At 38.0% G+C, this 19835-nt stretch overlaps 1 protein-coding gene across 1 annotated transcript; it reads right to left on the bottom strand.

Moving 5' to 3' along the window:
• Window positions 1–15309: 15309 nt before the first annotated feature.
• On the bottom strand, window positions 15310–19422 carry LOC149237082 (uncharacterized). The gene is made up of 2 exons (XM_089369137.1): window positions 18552–19422; window positions 15310–18107 (listed from the first exon to the last, which is right to left on the bottom strand). The coding sequence occupies exons 1-2, from the start codon at window positions 19420–19422 to the stop codon at window positions 15310–15312; spliced, it is 3669 nt and encodes a 1222-aa protein (XP_089225263.1).
• Window positions 19423–19835: the final 413 nt, after the last annotated feature.

Raw genomic sequence — 19835 nt, 5'->3', positions numbered from 1 at the left:
ATGTGTAATTGTGTCAAATTATCTCCCAAGTGTTTATATTATTGAGAAATGTTAAAAAAATTATCATACTAAACTTATTTGAAGATATAGTTTATGATTTCTTTTCATAGTACAAATCTAAGATGATAATTTATTTGTTTAATGGTTCATGATCTTCCATATAAAATTTGTAACAATAATTATATTCAAATTATATAAAATATATGTTGATAATTCTATTTATATTAGAGAAAAGATTATAAGATATATTTTATTTTCAAAATAATTTTTAGTGTTAAATTCAAATAATCTTACTAAAAAAATAATTTTTACTAATAAAATTTCCAAAATATTTTTAATTATCATAAAATTTCAACAAACTATAATATTTCCTAAATTTTATATTTCTTTTATTTTCAATTTTCTTTTACCTTTTGAAATTTAATTTAAACTTAAATTTAGGCCAATCTACATATAAAATAGATAATAATTTGTTGAATTATAAGATATTAACATCTATGCAAGTCAATCACAAACCTACCCAGTTACAAAATATCAATTAAAAATCTTTAAAATATCATCATCAAAATTGTACAAATCTATTAACTTTATAACTGAAATTATACAAATATCAATCAAACTTGAAATTATTTTGATATATTTGTTATTCCCCTCAATTAATTCTTACCATCAACACCTTTCCTAAAATCCTGACGACCTTTCTAATATATTTTGAAAGATTTAACCTATCCCATATATCTTTGTAAACTGAAAAAACACTGTAGGATACGCCTCTTCCACTTTCACTAATATACTTTGTAAGAGTTTAATGTTTTTTAATACAAAAGGAATATTGTCTCCTAGAGTTCAGTTTATTATGGAGTTCATGGACACAACATGAATACTTGCAAATAGTTCAATAAAAACATTTTATAAGCTTTTCTTTCCCATGAAAACATTCAAATAATATGTTGGAAGTAATGGAGAAAGCTAAACTTAGATTATTGTTATGATGATGATAGGATTGAGATTCTATTTTAGACCTCAGATCCTAATATCTAGGGAGTGGTTGAAACCATCCCACCAGTGTGAAAGCCTATATATTTGAGGCTCATTTGACTCAATGGAAGAGGGCTTGTATGAGTGTTTGTACACTCTCCAGGTATCTCACTTGGAGAGCCATTTAGTTTATAGTTAATATATTCAATTGTTATCATGGTATCAAAGCTGCAGGGTTGTTGATCCTGTACACTGAGTGAAGGGCGCGAATGAGGCAAAATCGTCGCATGTTTTAGGTGCACAAATGTGACAATCCCACTGTGATTTTATTTTAACCTTTCGGCACGGGTGTGGTTAGAACATTGTGAATCCGTGTTGTATAAGGGTGACGAACTTCGCAAGTCCGCGGTGGTAAATCACACTGACCATGGAAACTTAAAAAAAAGGATGCGTGTTTTTTTGTTTATTGGAAATCCTGTGGCATGGAAAAAGGGGCACGTTCAACCTCTGTGCTAAAGACTAGATCTGTGGGGAGCACGTGGAGAAATAAAGTTGTGTGTGGCAGCCATTGATTTGCGCAGAGTGGATATCAAAGACGAGATTCATGAATCTCTGACAGCCTGAGGGTTGTGATCCATCTCCTGAGGAGGCCGAGGTCATTGAAAACTGCGGAAGAGGAAGAAGATCGTGTAGAGGAAGACTCAGACGTGTTGTTGAGTTCGTGTTGAAGCGGGTGTGGTAACGGTTGCTGCTGTACTGGTGCGTGGATAAATGAGGATTTGTTGGTGCGATTGAAGAGCAACTCTATATTTTTTTTATGCGATGGTGATCTGTTGGAAGTTGGCATCGTCGATTAGGCTGGAAATCTACTCTTGGTGGATTGTCGAGGAAGAAGCTGCATAAGAGGAGGATGCAGCTGCTAAGAGGAGGAAAGGTCTTGCCGTGTGAGAATCTCTGTCAAGCTTGACTGTGAAGAGGACACAAAGAACCTGTGCTGAATTGATGCACAATCATCTAAACAGCGTGTATGTGGATAGATTCCACCATTCCATAGAGAAATCCTCAACCTGCTGGTATGCCATTGGTATAAACAGCAGTGTGTTGGGATTCAGCATGGAACGGACTTTGGAGCAAGCGAAGGCACCAAAACTCTGTGGCCCTAAATTGCTGATTGAAATCACCCAAGATTGATTGATTGAGGTGTGATTGAGCTAGAGGCCGCGTGGAGGAGGATATCCTGGGAGAAGACGTGGAACATTTCTGCAGGATCCGCATTGCAAGGAAGTGGAGGTCGAGAGAGGGGTGCCATCTAGACGTGAAGGTTGTCGCTGCCTGATGTAGGAGCATCTAGACTTGGGCCAGCAATGTGACGGGGTGGTCACATGTTGTGGATAAATGCAAGACTTGAGGAAGACTTTAGTTGTTAAATTGTGTTAATTTCAATAAGGGTAGGTAATTAAAAGTGGTCTAGTTTAGTTAAATGTTAAGTTATAACTGAATAACTAATTCTTTCTTGTGTGGAAAGAAGTATTTAGGTGTGATTGATGTATAACTCCCTTTTTGGGTAGAATAGAAAGGGGGACAGAGGAAGGAGACAGGGGTTTATCCTGTAAATCTATGAACAATTGTAAAGGGCCATAGATCTCGAATATCTAGCCAAATCAAGAGTTTTTAAGTAATTTTGTGCATTAATACAGCATTGGATTTCTGAAGTTTATGCCTTCTTCCTCAGTTGTGTATGAGAAGAATTCAATATCGATTGATTGATGCATTTTTCTGGTTATAAGAAGAACTGTAATGAACAATGTTAATTGTTGTGTATCTATGAAAGGAATCTTAAATCAAAGTGTGTTTCCAGTCTTGGACAAGATGAGCGATTTTTGTATTAAGAGATTGTAAGCTTTGATTGTAAATGAGTATACATTTATATCGATTTTGTTTGCATATGTTGAATAAAGGCATTTGAAATTTATGAACTGGTTGAATTGCATGAAACGGGCAAAAACACATTTAAAATTAAGTGACAGCGTTGTATGGGATTGATGAATCGATTTCTATGCAATCGATTCACAACAGAGAAGACAGGATTCGTAGGTTCGATTTCTGTTTATGAGAATTATACAGTGAATTAACACCTGGAATTGTTTGGTAAAATCGTAAGCACTGAAGAATTGCAATCTGGCAAGAAGGTGTTAAAGAAATCGAGGTGGAATTGTGTGATATACAGCGTGAAACTAAATTGAAGGCATGTTTGCTGGAAGATGGAGATCGACTTACATCTCACAGCAGCTTAATTCTCGTTAAAGCGCCAAGTTCTGGCTTAGAAAACTGGGACAATCGACACGTAGACGTTTAAAATCGAATGCAGAGAAAACACTGTGGAAATTGGGTAGAAGAGAAAGCGTTGTTGAATTCATGGGAGGTATGTTGTTGTTAGTAATTGGCTTTTGAATATAAATCTGAGTTTTTGTAATTGCCATAGCAGAATTTGAAAATGAATGTGTAAGGGCATTGGTTTGCTAACCAATTACCAAAGTTTTAAGGGACACATGTGTATTTTAGCCAGAACTTAAACCAATTCAAAGGTTTGTTCAAATGTTCTATGAACATTTAATAGAAGAAGCATACAGTACAGGGGTTGCAGTAGTATGAATTGCCAGGTCGAGTTTTTAAAACATGAGTGAATTCTTTTGATTGAATCCGACCATATGTGAATGTTATTAGAATGGGATTTAACAATAGATTGAAGCTAAAAAGAGCAAGCTTCCGCATGAAGTTTCTAAATTTGGATTGAAATGAAGATTTGGGGTTGATTGCATGAAAAAAGATTTGAAGCGTGGGTTTTTTCTAAAACATAGAAATTTGTGAATAAGATATTTGAAGAGCTTCCGCGAATTTAAGTTGTTGAATTTTCCCGTGTATTGAAGTTTAATTGGGCAATTGTTTGAGACGAATTTGTATATGCATGAGATGGAGAGGTTCTGGGTATTGCAGGGTTAACCCTGCATCACTGCCTAACAAGAAGTGATCTGGAGGCCATGGTCTGACTAGAGCCCGTGTGCTTGCTACCTCTGCATAAAGAGGCCGTAGTGAAATCCCATATACGATCTCATCTGCCATCGAGGCGAAGGAGATCATTCTAGGCATCCAAGCTGTTCAAAACCCTGCTAACCTCAAAAGGCTGAATTCAACTACCGTAGCCTGATTGTTGCAGACATGTGTTTGGAAGTTTTTTTTTTGGAGAGATCGATCATAGACCATTGATCGATTGTTGTTGCATGTGGTCACTTCTCTAGAAACTTGTTGGTCTCAAACTAGTGTGATCACGCAATCAAGGTGAATCAATGATTCATCTACCGAAAGAAATGATCCTTAGACCCACAAAGAATTGCATTGGCATCCTCATCATCTAGTCTTGGCTACACTCCTGGAAGCGGAGTTTGATGGTAGTGACAGCGGCAACACTACCCTTGTAGCGGCAGTGGCAACATTGAGCGGTTGACTAGTGGTGGATTAGCGTAACATTGAAGGTATTCAATTAGAAGAAACCAAGTGCCATCGGTGGATTTCCTTATTTCGTTTGTGCTATTGTGAAGTCGCGGACCATTTTTAGAAGAGCAGCCATCGTGGATGGTTAAGAAGTGGCTTGTGTGTGTGGAGTGTTGTCTACGTTCAGACTTCTGCTAGAGAGGCGTATTTGCCTGAAGAGGAGACTGTTTGATCTGTCTGTGGAGCCATAGAGCCGGTGGAGATATCTGAGTGCTGGTGGAGAATTTGACTATGGTGTGGCTGTTGGGATCCCCCATTGTTCGATTGACCTAGTGGCCCATCCCTGTGTGGCTGGAGTGTGAGCATTGTAGGAGTTGAGCGCATGTGTTTAGACAAGCACAGGAAGCTGAGGGGGATGCCGAGCTGTGTCTTCCACTGCCTGGACGAAACTGGGATCACATTGGTGGAGAGAACCGAGAGCATCGGTGTGACATTCGACTGTGGTGCTTTGGTTGTGGTGCTTTGGTGTGGCTGCTAGAGCAGACTGAAGTGTGTAGCCGTGAGCGTGGTGGATCGATTTCCAGATCTGAAATTGATAGGGGAGAAAATGGGTCTTCAAAGTAAACTGAAAGAGTCTCGTAGAAAACTAAGGAGAAAGCATCAAAGGAGAAATGCAAAATATTGTTTTGCTGAATTTAGTGATGTGTTTCAAGTTGACGCTGATGGACCAGTAGCTGATCAAGATGCAGATTTGGAATTTGGTGAGATTATTAAATGGTTAATGCCAGATTTATCATCTTTTTCAGGTATGAATTATGAAATATGGGCAAATGAAATGAAAACAATATTATGGAAGGTAAATTTATTGGATTATGTTGAAGATGTTATTAATGATAGTGGAGATGCATCAGCATTAAGTCTTATAACATCTGCATTAGATGATAACATCATACTCAGCATAATATATGAATATGGAGAGATTTTTATTGCAAAATTCTTATGGGATGTTTTAGAAATGAAATACTGTTTGAATGAGGGAAATTATGCTGAAGATATTGCTCTTGAAAATGATCCCATATTTGATTGTGAAATTGAAGATGCAATGATGGGTGATGAATGTGTATCTGTAACTAAAACTTGTGATGATGAAAACACATCCATTATTGTAGAACCTAAAAATTTTCTAGATGCAGAAATCAAGTTCGATGAGACTTATATACCTCATGATGAGTGGATGAATTTGATGATTGAAAAGCATCTTATTGATGAATTACTATTTAATGAGAAGGAAGGCCTATCTTCACATATAGATCAAATGCAGAACATGCTTGCAACAACGGAACTAAGTGAAGAGGCTGAAGGCATAACTATGTCAGCAAAGAAGGATGGAGTAGGGAGAGATGGAGAAATGAAAGCTCTCCTGAAGGAGCAGGAAGACAAAAGCAAATGTGGTCCTCTTTATAAATCTAACATTGTTTTTTGTGCAGATATCGGGAAACAAGAAGAGGCAATTGAAGAATTCCAAGAACCTACAACATCAAATGCAATGAATGTTAGTATATACTCAAAGAGGAGGATAAGAGTTCATGTGTTCCTCCGGAGGGGGAGAAAATGTAAAAAGGAGGCGAAGCTCCATCATTTTCTTATGGAAAAGAAAGTGAAAATGAAGCTTCATCCACAGATGAACAAGCATGGACTCTCAAGCAAAAAGACTAAAATGAAAACTCTGTTACCAAGTTTTTTTCATGTTTTTAATTGTAAGCCTAGTTGAGACTAGACTAGCAGGTGTATGTTATTGTTCAGTACCCTTTCTCCATTAAGGGGGAGTGTTGGTAGTAATGGAGAAAGCTAAACTTAGATTATTGTTATGATGATGATAGGATTGAGACTCTATTTTAGACCTCAAAGCCTAATATCCAGAGAGTGGTTGAAACCATCCCACTAGTGTGAAAGCCTATATATTTTAGGCTCATCTAACTCAATGGAAGAGGGCTTGTATGAGTGTTTGTACACTCTCCAGGTTTATAGTTAATATATTCCATTTTTATCATAATAAACTGGGAATCCCATATATTGATAGCAATGATTTCAGAAAACTTGTTCTTGTTGTTTTGCAATCATGAAAAAGGAAGAAAGATCATGTAATTAAAATAGCAGCTTAATGATATGCAAATTCTTTATTATTACAAAGAATAATATTTTAGCAGATTTGTTTTCAAATAAAATATTATTTTTGGATGTTGGTATTTTAGGGGAGAATCAAACTTATAATATCATTTCATTAAATAATTTATTATATAATTATAAATTATAAAAATAATAATTTTTGTTATATAAATTAATATTTATTTTTAGGGTTTCTAATAAATAAAAATCTATTGATATAGATTTGTCTATGCAACAATATGTTTCAGATGACACCTGTAAGTTGAGTAAGAGCACAAACGGTGGGCGATTTTGAGAGCCGAAACGGACTGAACGATGAACCCTAGCATCCTTGTTGCCGCCTCCATTCCTTCGGCCGCCGTCTGGCCTCTGCTCGGCCCGGCTGTTGACGGAGAAGAGCTTTACAGTCATGGAATGCGGGCTCTCCCCTTCATCGGTGTACTGCAGGACTTCCAATTTCTTCTGAACGACCCCCTCTCCCCTTTTTGTTCCGTTCAGATCTCTGGGGCTGCCAGTTTGCGGCCCTATGTTTCTGCTTCTCACACCCGCCGCCCCCTTCAGATTGCAAACGCAATGGTTAAGGACGAACAGGCAAATTTTACTCACGCTTCTCCTCAGATGGCGGCTACTGGGAAGACATTATATGATCTGGAAGGTTGCTCAACCATATTACTACCTCCTCTGTCCCCCAAGAACAGCCAATACTCTGTTTTTATTCTTCAGAACTCCCTCAGATCCCTGGATCTGCCTGGATGGGCCCTCTGGAAGCTTTACGGGGCGGAATGCAACGACAGTCTCATTAATGATGGGATTTTCCCATCATCTCCTCACATGCCCCTGCGGCAAGTTCAGAAAAAGAAAGCCCTGCAAAGCCCTTGCCCCCTCTCGTCTCAGATCTGCAGAGGAAGGAGGAACCCTGAACTTCCTGCCTCGTTTCAGATCCAAATCAAGCTCATCTCTGGCAAAACTCTGCTACAATGGGTGAGCTCTTCGGATCTAGTGCAGGACCTCAAGCATGCTCTGGAACTCAAGCTGGGGATACCCTCTGCAGCTCAACGACTTCTCAACGAAGGTAAACAACTTGAGGATCTCTACCCTCTTTCTTTTTACAGCATTAAGAGAAATGCCTCCATTATTTTTGCCCTTCGTTTGAGAGGGGGAGCTGTAGGACAAACATCCTCAACCAAGGCATTTTCATACAAAGATGTTGTCCATGCACAGAAGTAGGAGAAGACAGCTCCACCAGTTCAGGCTCCCAAACCTTTTCTGGTGGACAAACTAGAGGAAACCCCCTCCATTGAAATAGAGCACCCATCGTTGGATGAGCAATCCCAAAAGTTTGCAGATCATGGCATTATTTGCAGATTCAATGGGCTATGGCCACGCACAGCAGACCTCTACCAGTGGATTCACTCTAACTGGACCAACAATTGTAAGGTTCTGTTATGCTCAAAGGGATTTTTCATTACAGTGTTTGCTTTTGAGGAGGACTACCAAAGAGCCTTAAAAGCAGGGCCATGGTTTTGGGGGTCAGCAGGTCTCTTCCTCACCCCCTGGTTCCCAGACTTCGATCCATCTACAGCAATCATCACCAAGCTCCCAATCTGGGTTAGACTTCCTAATCTCACGGCGCATCTATGGCACTTTGCTGTGTTCCAAGGGATCAACAATACTCTAAGCTGCCTTCTAGACATAGACACTTCTAGAGGGGAAAAGGGCCTATACACCTTTGCCAGAATCTGTGCAGAAATAGACATGAGCAAAGGTCTCCCTGACAAGATCAATCTCAAAATTGGAGACTTCCATTGGACTCAGAACTTGGATTACAAGAACACAGCCTTTCGCTGCCACAACTGCCATCACACAGGGCACCTTCAGAGCTCTTGTCCCTCGATGCCTGCCCAAAAGAAGAGAGCCAATCCTAAGCAGAAATCCAAAAGTTGGAAGCCTCATGACCCTCCCCCCATGGACGATTTTGATTTCAGCTCGGATGAAGAGGAGGAGAGTGAGGAAGACGTGGAAGCAAAGATGGCACAGGATCCGCCCTCGGCTGAGCCTGAGGATTTGTCTGTCCAGCCAAACTCTCAGAAAAGGAATCATGAATCCTCCACCTCGGATTCAGATAAGGAAACCTCTCAGTCAGCCCAGCTCAGTTTGCAACTCATGCCAGCTCAGCAGGGCCCTCCTGAATGGGTCAAAGTTAGTAAAAAGAAAGGGAAAAAATGCCGAATAGTTGATTCCTCCCATGTTGGGTAGAATCCTATGCGGTTTTTTTGCTCCCCGGTTCTTCTAGTTAATTCCTGCTCTCTTCTACTCTCTTCTCTTTTCTTCCAAGAGCTGAGGTGGATAGCCTATCCTTTCCGGATGCCTGTGTTCTTGATTCTCATGGTTGTAACTTCATTCTGTACTATACGTTCTCTTAATAGATTTAGTTTTTACTGAGAAAAAAAAATAAATAAAAATCTATTATTTTATTCAAAATGGATGAAATTTTTTAATAAAAGAATTTATACGAGCCAAATTAAATCTGAAGCCAATATGCCTTGAATATGCATCGTATTAGAGCTAAATCGATGACATAGGCCTTGGGCATAATGAAGCTTTTGAATGAAAAATATTCTGAAGCAATATAAAATTAAAAGAGTAGGCGAGGTTGAGATGGTATACTATTACACCAAGGGAAATAATTTTTTTGTCTTAAAAAGTCACTTTTTATTTTAGTTATTTTACATTAAAACTTAATATCAGTCGAATTGTCTTAAATATAAACTTTAAGAAAAAAAACATTTGAGACAAAAATATTTTAAGACAAATCTTATATTTAAGACAAAAACAGGCAAAAATATTTTAAGACAATTTTTAAATTTAAGAAAAAAATAGTTTGAGACAAAAATACTTTAAGAAAACTTTATATTTAGGATAAAAATAGACAAAAACAATTTAAGACAAAACTATATATTTAAGAAAAACAATTTAAGACAAATATTTTAAGACAAAACTATATATTTAAGACAAACAATTTGAGACAAAAATATTTTAAACTAAATATTTTAAGACAAAACTTTATATTTAAGACAAAAATAGTTTGAGACAAATATGACAAAACTTATATTTAAGACAATGACCACTTAAGACGAAAGTCATTTAAGACAATTAACAATTAAGATAAAAACATATCAATTTAAGACAATATTATCTAACAACTACAAAATTGACTCTCATAATGCACCCTAAGTCCTCTAGATTGCAGCCTGCTATTGTCTTGCGCCTATACCTAGGGTGTCATTTCACTTATCATTCATGTTATCTTATATAAGACAACAATTTGTTGGGCTCTTCGTTTTGTGGGGGTAGCCAGATCTGAAGAATGCGAAAACTTTTCCTCACAAGATTTCTTGGACATCAATTCGTCTTTTGTCCCTTCAATATCTATTGATACGATGAGAGAAAACTTGTCTGTCTTTGCATTCGACACTACTACACAAATGGGGATTTTAAGACAATTTTTTAAGAAAAAATATTTTTTTTCTTAAATTTTTCAATATGAGGTGCTAGAAAAAAAGGTAAGGGTAAAGGATTAGGAGTTTCTCTTTACGGTATTGATGACTTCATCAGGAAGCAAAGTGATGGAGGCTGACAACAACTAATGGGATTTAGGGCGATGGAGGCTGACAACATAGGTGTGCTTTGTGAGAGGAGTGATGGAGGCACTTTCGTTGAACACGGATAGGCAATAACATAGTTCGAGCATCTTTTGAGGTCTCCATCGACGATTGTGTTTTAATATGTGTTGTTTGATTGTTTCATTTATTTTGAACACTACTTCTATTCACTAGTTGTTGTTATCAACACATTGTTGCGCTCTAACTCCTGACTATCAAAAAGTTTCTCTCCCATCAATAGAGTATGATCCTATAGATAATCGAAAAAAGGTCAAAGCCAATATATCCCAATACGAGATTTGGAAAATTCCTATTATCCAGAGAAAGGTACAACAACATATCACTAACTTAAAAACTTCAACTTCTAAGGAATATGTGTGCTTATGATAAATCTATTCTGGAAAATGTTAGAATTCTGAAACGGTCTCTTGATGATTCTTTCTTAAAGAAAAAGAAACCTCCACTATTTTTGATAAATTTGCATATTTTTCACAAAAATATTCATAATTACATGATAGACACTTGAGCATCTTCAAATGTTATGCCTTTATCTGTTTGTAAAAAAATAAATGCTCAAATTAAACCTTCAGATATAAAAACCATGCAATTATATCTATCTTTTGTTAAAATTGTTGGTGAATTAAATGATGTTTTAATCTGAATTTTGGCTAATTGTAGAGTCCATCAAATAACTAATATTATAGTAGTAGATGTCCCTAAAGTCTATGGATTCTTTCTTAGTAGGGATTGACTACAACATTTAAAGGGATTCATGGACACCGATTTGACTTAGTTATGGTTACCCTAGAAAGGGGAGCCTAATCAAATCAAAATTAATAGAGAACCTTATATGAATCACATAATCATTGATCTCAATAACATTAATGAACCAACAAAAGCAACTAATTTGAAAATTATTCATTACTTATTTGGAAATATCACTCTTCATTGTGTAGTGATTTCTAATTTAGAACAACAATAAGATTTGGAGAAAGTTAAAAAAATTGTTACTTGTGATCATGGAATTATTAATATCAAATATATGTTCAATTATGATGAGTTTTAGGTCTGGTACTTATATTTTGATGGCTTTAAGTCAAAGGAAGGAGCTATTGCAGGTTGTGTTATTTTCGATTCCAAAGGTAACAAAAAATTTATAGCTTGGAGACTTGAATTTCAATGCAAGAATAATGTTGCAAAATATGAAGAATTGATTCAAGGACTACAAAAGGCTCTCAATTTGGGAGTTAAGTGTCTAAAGTTTTATGGAGATTCTGAGATAGTTATCAGGCATGTAAAAAATACAATACATTTCCTTTTAGATCATCTGAAAGCTTACCAAAATGAGGTATGCGATTTGACGTCAAATTTTTTAGCTTTCAATATTCAATTTGTACCTAGAGATACTAATCAAGAAGTTGATCTATTGGAAAATATTGCTTCGAAATTAATTACTCCTTAAAATTTCAATCCTTATGCATTTTCTTTTGAACTACTTTTTAGACCTTCCATACCAGACATTATTTCTAATTGGCGTATGACTGATGATGATAGGAAAATCATCGATTTTCTATACATGGAAGGAACCTTCAAGGATTTGGTCATCGATGAGGTTACACATGAGAAAAACCTACAAGACTTCTCGCAAAAAAGTAAACAACAATCATTCAATAACCTTCTTAAAATGGCATAGGTGATACCTATGTTTGTTATTATAAGCTTAGAACATTTTTATGATTTGCATGATAGATTCAAAAAGGTTAATTTCAAAACTAATAGTTATGTGATGTCAACCAAAGTCATAAACCTAGGAACTAAAGAAAACCCCTAGTGTGTTAATCTAGGAGTTAATCGTTCACCTCAAGAAAGATATAATTTGATCAGCTTCTTCGCTTCGCCTTCCTTCCATTCTTCATGAAAGCCCTTATCTCAAGCCCTTTCTTGCCCCTACTGGTCCTTGCCCGGTGCGGGACAAGTAATAAATTCCTCTCCTTATCAGTCGAGCCCCCGGGACAAGGCTTGGGCGTTTCAAGTAGCCGTAAAACGCACGCAAATGGCCTCTATCTCATTCATGACTCGATATTTGTCATTATGCCTTAGCAGATCATGCTGCTATGGGCATATGTCATTATGCATGAATGAATTACATATATAATCTATCTCATTCATGACTGGAATCGCTGCAATACAATGACATATTTTCTTAGACATATGAAGATCTTAAGACATTTGACCCAAACATTATGCAACACGCCATTCATATAAAAACCCAAACTAAACCTTTTCAGCAAAAGCTTAGGAAGGCTCACCAAATCTAGAGTTAGCGATGAAACAAAATCTGAATAAACTACTAGCAGTTACGATAATTTTTCTCGCATGACACACAGAGTGGGTCGCTAATCTAGTCCCTGTTATGAAGAAAAAGGACAATATCCACCTTTGTGTAGACTTCATAAACTTAAATAAAACCACTAAAAAGTATTGTTACCCAGTTCCACCCATGGAATAGATCCTAAAAAGATGTTGTCTTCTTGGATGGTTTCTTTGTATATATCAAGTCTTGGTACATCCTACTGACCAGCTGAAAACTTCTTTTAGGACTGCATGGGGTGAAAAATCTAAATTATGTGCTCCTTTTGTTTTCCTTAACTTAAAAAATTCTTTTTCTTAATCCTTTCCTTACTCTTTATAAATTTTTAATAGTATTTGATATTATTTATACACTCCTAACAAAGTTTTTTATAACTTACTCTAAACCCTTTTATTAATTTATGAAGTATTCTTAACAATAATTTATAGCTAAACTTTAGATTAGTAATTAATATCAATCTCCCTTATAGAATATCTTGAAACTTCCATTAACCTCTTTATACCCTTTTTTTTTGAATTATATACCTATGTTATTAATTCTTATAATTTATTATGATTTAATATTATATCCTAACAACTATTTTTATTTAAAGCTTATTCTTATTCCGCTTATTAATTTTCCTAACTATATTATTATTATTGGTGCTCCTAAAACCAATTTTATAACTATATTTATAATATTTTATTAAATAGAATTTATAACTAATAAATATTAAATAATTCCTTTTTAGGATTTCTAGTTATCTAATCTCCAACGGCTAGTTCTCAACTGCTAGTCCTCAACGGCTAGTTTTAACCTTGGACAATGATGCATCCTTACTATTTATTCATGAAGATTGTATGATTTTTTCCACCTTGTCCTGAGGATGAACCACATTAGTTGGTTCGAAACCTAGACCCAAGAAAATGTGGTTAATCTGAAAGACATTTATCTCGATATAGAGAATTATTTTTTTAAAGAAACAAAAATAATATATAATTGTTTATGTAATTTCAAATTAGTGTTTATTTAAATAAGATAATCTTTGTCTACGAGGTCTTGTCTTGAATATAAAGTGATCGGGTGCTCTAATAAAGCACCTCTTGATGTGAAGTTGCTAGTTTAATTATGATCGGGTGCTCTATTAAGGCACCTCTTGATGTGGAGTCACTGGTTTAATTATGATTGAGTGCTCTATTAAGGCACCTCTTGATGTAAAGTCACTGGTGCAAATTGGAATAATATATTCCACATGATAAAAATGTAATCTCACCAAATTTTATAAAAATAATAATAAGATAATTTTCATCTTTTTTTTTTTGTAAACTGCGGTAATTCTAATATTTACAGGCAAGTAGTAAAAATACAAAACTCAGGAGCCTCAACCTGCCCCGAAGGGAAACCAGATCTGTTGGCTCCTGTATTCCAACAGTCAATACTAATATCAGTCTGAACATTGTCTAATAACAGTACCAAAGAAACCCTTTTTCCCCATAATTCTCCTCAGAACTATTTGTTAACCTCTACGAACTATTGTCTCTTTGGCATTTCATATCTAATTCCTTTTTAAACAAAAATGACAAACAAAAGCTACAGCGAAACCTGGCCTATCAGTTTGCTGCATAGTCTTTGCCAAAGTTGTTGGCGCTGTTGTTCCGCATCACTTTCAGCATTTCTTTGATTTCCATGAGATGAGCATTCTGCTGCCTTACCAGTTCCTCAACATTTGTTGTCTCCTGTTTAGCCGCTGCCGTTGCCTGAGCTTTCTCCACCATCTCGGCCGCCACTTGTTCCATGGCCTTGGCTAGGAGATGCTTCAACACCCAGTAGGTGTGAAGAGCCCGGCAGTACAGGGTAAGCCTCCCTCGCGTGTTTCCAGGGTCTGGTAACTGCGACGACCATTCGTCCATTTCCGGGTCCGAAGGCTCCTCTAGAACCTTTTCCTCCATGACTTCAATGATATTCCGAATGTTGGGATTGGAATCCAAGTTATATGCTTGTTCTGCTTCAGTCAGAGCCGAATTGATAGTGCGGTGCCTACGTTTCCGCCTTGTCTGCCGCCTGGTACCTTCCGCATTGTCTGAGGACTGACGGGGCTGCCCTCTTCCTCTGTTCCCCTTCCGTTTCTGTCCTTCATTCTCCCTGTCTTGCTTCGGGTTTCGGCTACTCTGCCCCTTTTCGAGACGTTTTCCTCTGGTTTCCTCGCCCTGACTGAAATCCATTTCCTCCGAGCTCTCAATTTCAATTTTGACCCTTCCCTGATCCAAATTACGGTCCTCCGCTGGCTCCTTCTCCGGAATTCCTGTCTTGCCCCGGCTCTCTCCCATGCTTGCACGTCGAAGTCTCTGGTTCCTGGTTCTTTGCCAAATTGGCTCTTCCCGATCGCCCTTTCTATTACCTGTCATCCTACCTCTGCTGCCTCTAATAACCTTCTCGGCGCCTTTGATCTGATGATGGGAAATCGTTCCACTTCTCTTGTCACGTCTCCTCCGTATGATGATTTTGATTTTGAGAATCAGTTTTTGCTTTGGGCCTCGTCCCTGCCTTACAATCAACTCATTAATTGCTGAAGTCAGTGTATTTAGATCACCGTCCTTCTGCCCTCTCCTACTTGCCGCCAGATCGTGCCTCAACCTCCTGATGCCTCTCCACGCTTGAATGTAATTAACTTTGTTCCGCCTCATTATTGTCATTACCAATCAGCTGTTTGAGACCATCCCATTTCGCCAGCTCAGCCTGATTATTCCAACTGTCATCAATACGGTCTAAGGGCTCTTTGCTACCCCAGTTCGCTAAGCAGTCAGCAGGCTTATTGCCTTCCCTTCTGACATGCGACGTTATTTTATATTCAACTTCTTTCAACAGCTCTTCTATATCCCGAACTAAGCTTGCATTTCTCCAGCTTGGGACTACCTTGTCCCATTTCTTCCCCTGGATTAGTTTTCTTATTGTATCCACTACTAATGTGGAATCCCCTTCAATTTCTAACTTCCTATAACCAATTCTTCTGGCAATTTTGATCCCCTTATAAGCAGCCATGAATTCGGCCTCGTTGTTAGTCATTGTGCCTCCATATTCCGCATATATCCATTCTGTTCCCCCCTGTCTATTCCTGAAGATTCCGCCAAAACCCGCTGGTCCTGGGTTCCCCTTAGCAGCACCATCGAAATTGAGCTTCATAAATCCCTCAGGAGGTTTTCGATATATAGCTTGACTTTGAATTGCCATAGGTTGTTGTTGTTGTTTTGTTTGCTGATAAATCATCCCTTGCTCTAAGTTCAGCTTCTTTAAAATTTCCGTCTCAGCCTCAGAGGTTTTCCAATCCTCCTCTGCCCACTTCTCCGCTAAGATTGATTCTCTGACTTGCTTTAAGGTCATCTTCCATACGTCCTCCGGGGTAGATGCCTTCCCTTTGAAAATACGGCTATTCCTCTCCTTCCACAAATTCCAGACATTAAAGCCTGCTATCATACTCCATGCTCTTCCAACTATTTTACTTTGAAACTTGCCTTCCAATTGGAGTTGGGCTACCTGACATCCATTGAGGAGGTGTTCCTGATCTTCTTCCCCCTCATTACATAGACAGCATCTTGAAGGTCCTGAGAATCCTCTTTTTTGAATTCTATCCCAGGTTAAAATCCGTTTCCTGCCTACCAACCATGCAAACAATTTTATTTTGGGCCACCATTTTGTTTTCCATAGCTTTTTCCATTGTTGATCTTCCTCCCCCTGCTCTAGCTGCGTTTGGATTTTGTAGGCTTCTTTTATAGTAAATATTCCTTTTGTTTCTTTGCCCCATCGGAGAATGTCTCTGCCTTCTCTCTTTTTTATTCTTCTCGAGTCTATTTCCTTTTTAAAGATGGTTTTCTGTTCTTCTGTAGTGTTCCTTTTCCATTCCTCCAGAGGTTTCCAGCTTCTCCATTCCCCATCTGCTTGCTCTTCAGTCCAGTAGTCTTTAACTGTAATGAGGTTTCTCTCCATTCCTGCTCTGTACATTTCCTGCATTTCTTGTTTATTTATCAGCTTTTCCCTCTGCTGCCAGGCTTCATCCCAGAATTTCGCAATCTGTCCCCCTCTGATCTCCCAGAATATATGATTATCTATTAAATCCCTATTTTGAGTGGTTAGATTCCAGATATCTGATCCTCGGGGCACCCCTTGCTCCCTAAGGATGTCTTTCGGGGTGAGAGGCATATGATATTTTGATGTCCAAATTTCTTTCCAGAGGTCTGGCCCCCCTTGCATCCATCTCCATCTTAGTTTGGCAACGAGCACCTGATTTAAGGTCCATGGGTCCCTGAGGCCTAAACCACCTTTCTCCTTCGGTCGAGTGAGACTATTCCAGGAGCAAAGGGCCCACTTCTTTTGCTGCTTCGGGCCCCCCCACAGGAATTTTCTATAAATCTCCACCAATTTATTACATATTCCCTTAGGAGCAGCCATCACAGATAATGAATATATCGGGATTGCTTGGATGGTAGCTTTCAATAGCACTACCCTAGCCGCCAAATTCAAAGCACGAAAAGTCCAGTTGTCCAGCCTTTTTGTGATCTTCTCCAGGATATACCTCCAATTTCCTAATTTTCGGGAGGATGAATCTAACATAGTTCCTAAGTATTTGGTAGGGAGATCTCCTTTCCGGTACCCCAGTACCCGAGTTAGATGATTTTTAATGGGCTCCACAGTATTGAAGAAAAAGGTTCTGGATTTCTCATTATTAATCTCCATCCCTGCTCCCTCCATAAATATCTCAAGAATTTTCCTTATCCTTTTCACTTCTTTCAGAGTTGCTCTGCAGTATATCATAATGTCATCAACGAATTGTTGATGTGTAACTGTTGTTTGATTTCCCCATAATCTGAGGCCTTGAATTTTCCTATCTCTTAATTCTTTTTTAAAGTAGCGACCTAATCCTTCTGCTGCAATTATAAAGAGGAAGGGGGATAGGGGATCCCCTTGTCGAAGACCTCTAGTTGCATTGAAAGTTGAGGATGGAGCCCCATTCAGCAAAATAGAGAAGTTCGGAGTAGAGATCATACTCAGGACCCAATTCACCCACCGATCACAGAAACCAAAAGCTTTAAGGATTGTTTCTAAATATTTCCAACTAAGCCTGTCATAAGCTTTTGAGAGGTCTAATTTGATTAGCATGCCTCTCTCTTTTTTCGTTTTCAAAGAATGAATTACTTCCTGAGCTACAACTAAACCATCCAAGATCTGCCTCCCCTCCACAAAACCGGTTTGCTCAGGGGAGATGATGCTTGGAAGGATCGATTTCAATCTCTGCGCTACAACTGAGGCCACTATTTTGTAGATGACGTTGCATAGGGCTATAGGGCGAAAGCCTTCAGCTTGATCAGCCTGGTTTGTTTTAGGAATAAGGGTCAGCAGGGTTGAGTTTAATCCAGGCCAAATTTTTTGATTTATTCTGGCCTCCTCTACAACTTCTAACACTTCTCCAGCTAGAAAATGCCACCCAGCTTGAAAAAATTCAACTGTGTACCCATCCGGACCAGGAGCTTTGTTCCTTTTCATATTTTTGACTATATCTTCCACTTCTTCCTTTGTAATTCTTCTCATTAGGGCCAAGTTTTGGTCTCTTGTTACCATATTCGGTATTTCTCTACTTATCTTAGATATTGCCTCTGATCTATCTGTTTGTGGTTCTCTCAGAATATTTTTGAAATGATTTACCAGCTCTTTTTCTATTTCTTCATGTTTTATAATTCTGTGCCCCTCTTGATTTCTTAATGAGAAGATTCTGTTCCTTTGTCTATGTTGAACCATCGCCCTATGGAAGAACTTGGTATTCCTCTCTCCCTCCCTTAGCCATTGCACCCTTGATTTCTGCTTCCATAAAATCTCTTCTTGTTTTCTTCTTTCTTCAAGCTGGTTTAGTATAATACCTTCTTCTTTTGTTCTCTCCTCTTGTATGCCTTCTATGATGTCTAGTTGCTGCAGTTCTTCCATTTTTTGTTCTAACCTGTTCTTTTCTTCCATGATATTACCAAATTCTTCTTTATTCCACTTCTTCAGCTTATTTTTCAATTCCTTCAGTTTGAGCTGGAAAGTATGCATCTTGTTCTTTCCTCTTACAGTGCTCTCCTTCCACCAGCCCTCTAATTTTTCCATCAGACCTTCATTTCTTAGCCAAAATGCTTCGAATCTGAAAGGCTTATTTGCGGGTCTTTGCTTCAGGTCAATTTCTAGTTTAATCGGCCAATGATCTGAACCAGCTACCGGTAGGATAGTTGCTTCGATGAAAACATCCTTCATCATTATTTGTTCTGAGATTAAGAATCTATCAAGGCGGGAGGCTATTTGATTCACTCCACCCCTTCGGTTGTTCCAAGTATGCATTCCATTAATGGTTTGAATATCGATCAACTTTTGTTCTCTTATCATATCTCCAAATTGCTCTCCTTCCTTTTCCATTCTCCTGATTCCTCCTCGTTTTTCCCCTGGGCCTTTGATTAGATTGAAATCCCCTCCTATGATCCATTGCTTACCTGGGATTAGGCATCGGAGCGCTTTTAGATTTTGTAAAAAGTTTTCCTTCTCATTTTGGATGTGTGGTCCGTATACACCTGTTATAAAAACCTCCTCTGTCGTTCCTACAATGCTTGCTTTACCTGTTAGGATTCGGGGGAAGCTCATCCAATTACTGAAATGAACTTCCTCTGGGTTCCATAGAATGACCAGACCGCCTGCGCTCCCGGTGGCATCTTGTCCCATTATTTCATATCTACTCTTATTTCTATTCAAAATTTCCTGCATTTTCTCGGAACTTATTTTTGTCTCTTGTAAAATCATTATACTTGGCTTTTCTTTTTTCATTCTCTCATTCAGATATCTTTGTTTGCCTCTGCTGTTGAGGCCTCTGATGTTCCAGGTTGTAATTATCATCTTAACAATTTTGTGGGGGATAGGAATACCTCCAATAGGGGTATCACTCTTCCAGAGCTGACAAGTCCTTCTCCTACATCTTGTATCACTTCATTTAAAGTTTTCCTTCCTCTTTTTTTCCCCGCCTTGCCAGAGCTGCTCACTCCTATTTTCTGTGTTTCCTGTTTTTCCGTGTTTTGATTTTCCTTATCTTCTGTTACTCCTTTTTTTTCTTTATACCTTTGGAAAGCTTCCTTATACCTCTGTTTTTGCTCCTCTGGTATGAATCTTTCGTCTATCCTTTT

This window comes from Pinus tabuliformis, chromosome 8 (assembly GCF_031772625.1).
Source record: "Pinus tabuliformis cultivar Carrire ecotype Pingquan chromosome 8, CPIR1, whole genome shotgun sequence".
NCBI classification, from domain to species: domain Eukaryota; kingdom Viridiplantae; phylum Streptophyta; class Pinopsida; order Pinales; family Pinaceae; genus Pinus; species Pinus tabuliformis.
Note: the sequence above shows the minus strand (reverse complement) of the source record. Positions and strands in the feature narration are given on the sequence as shown.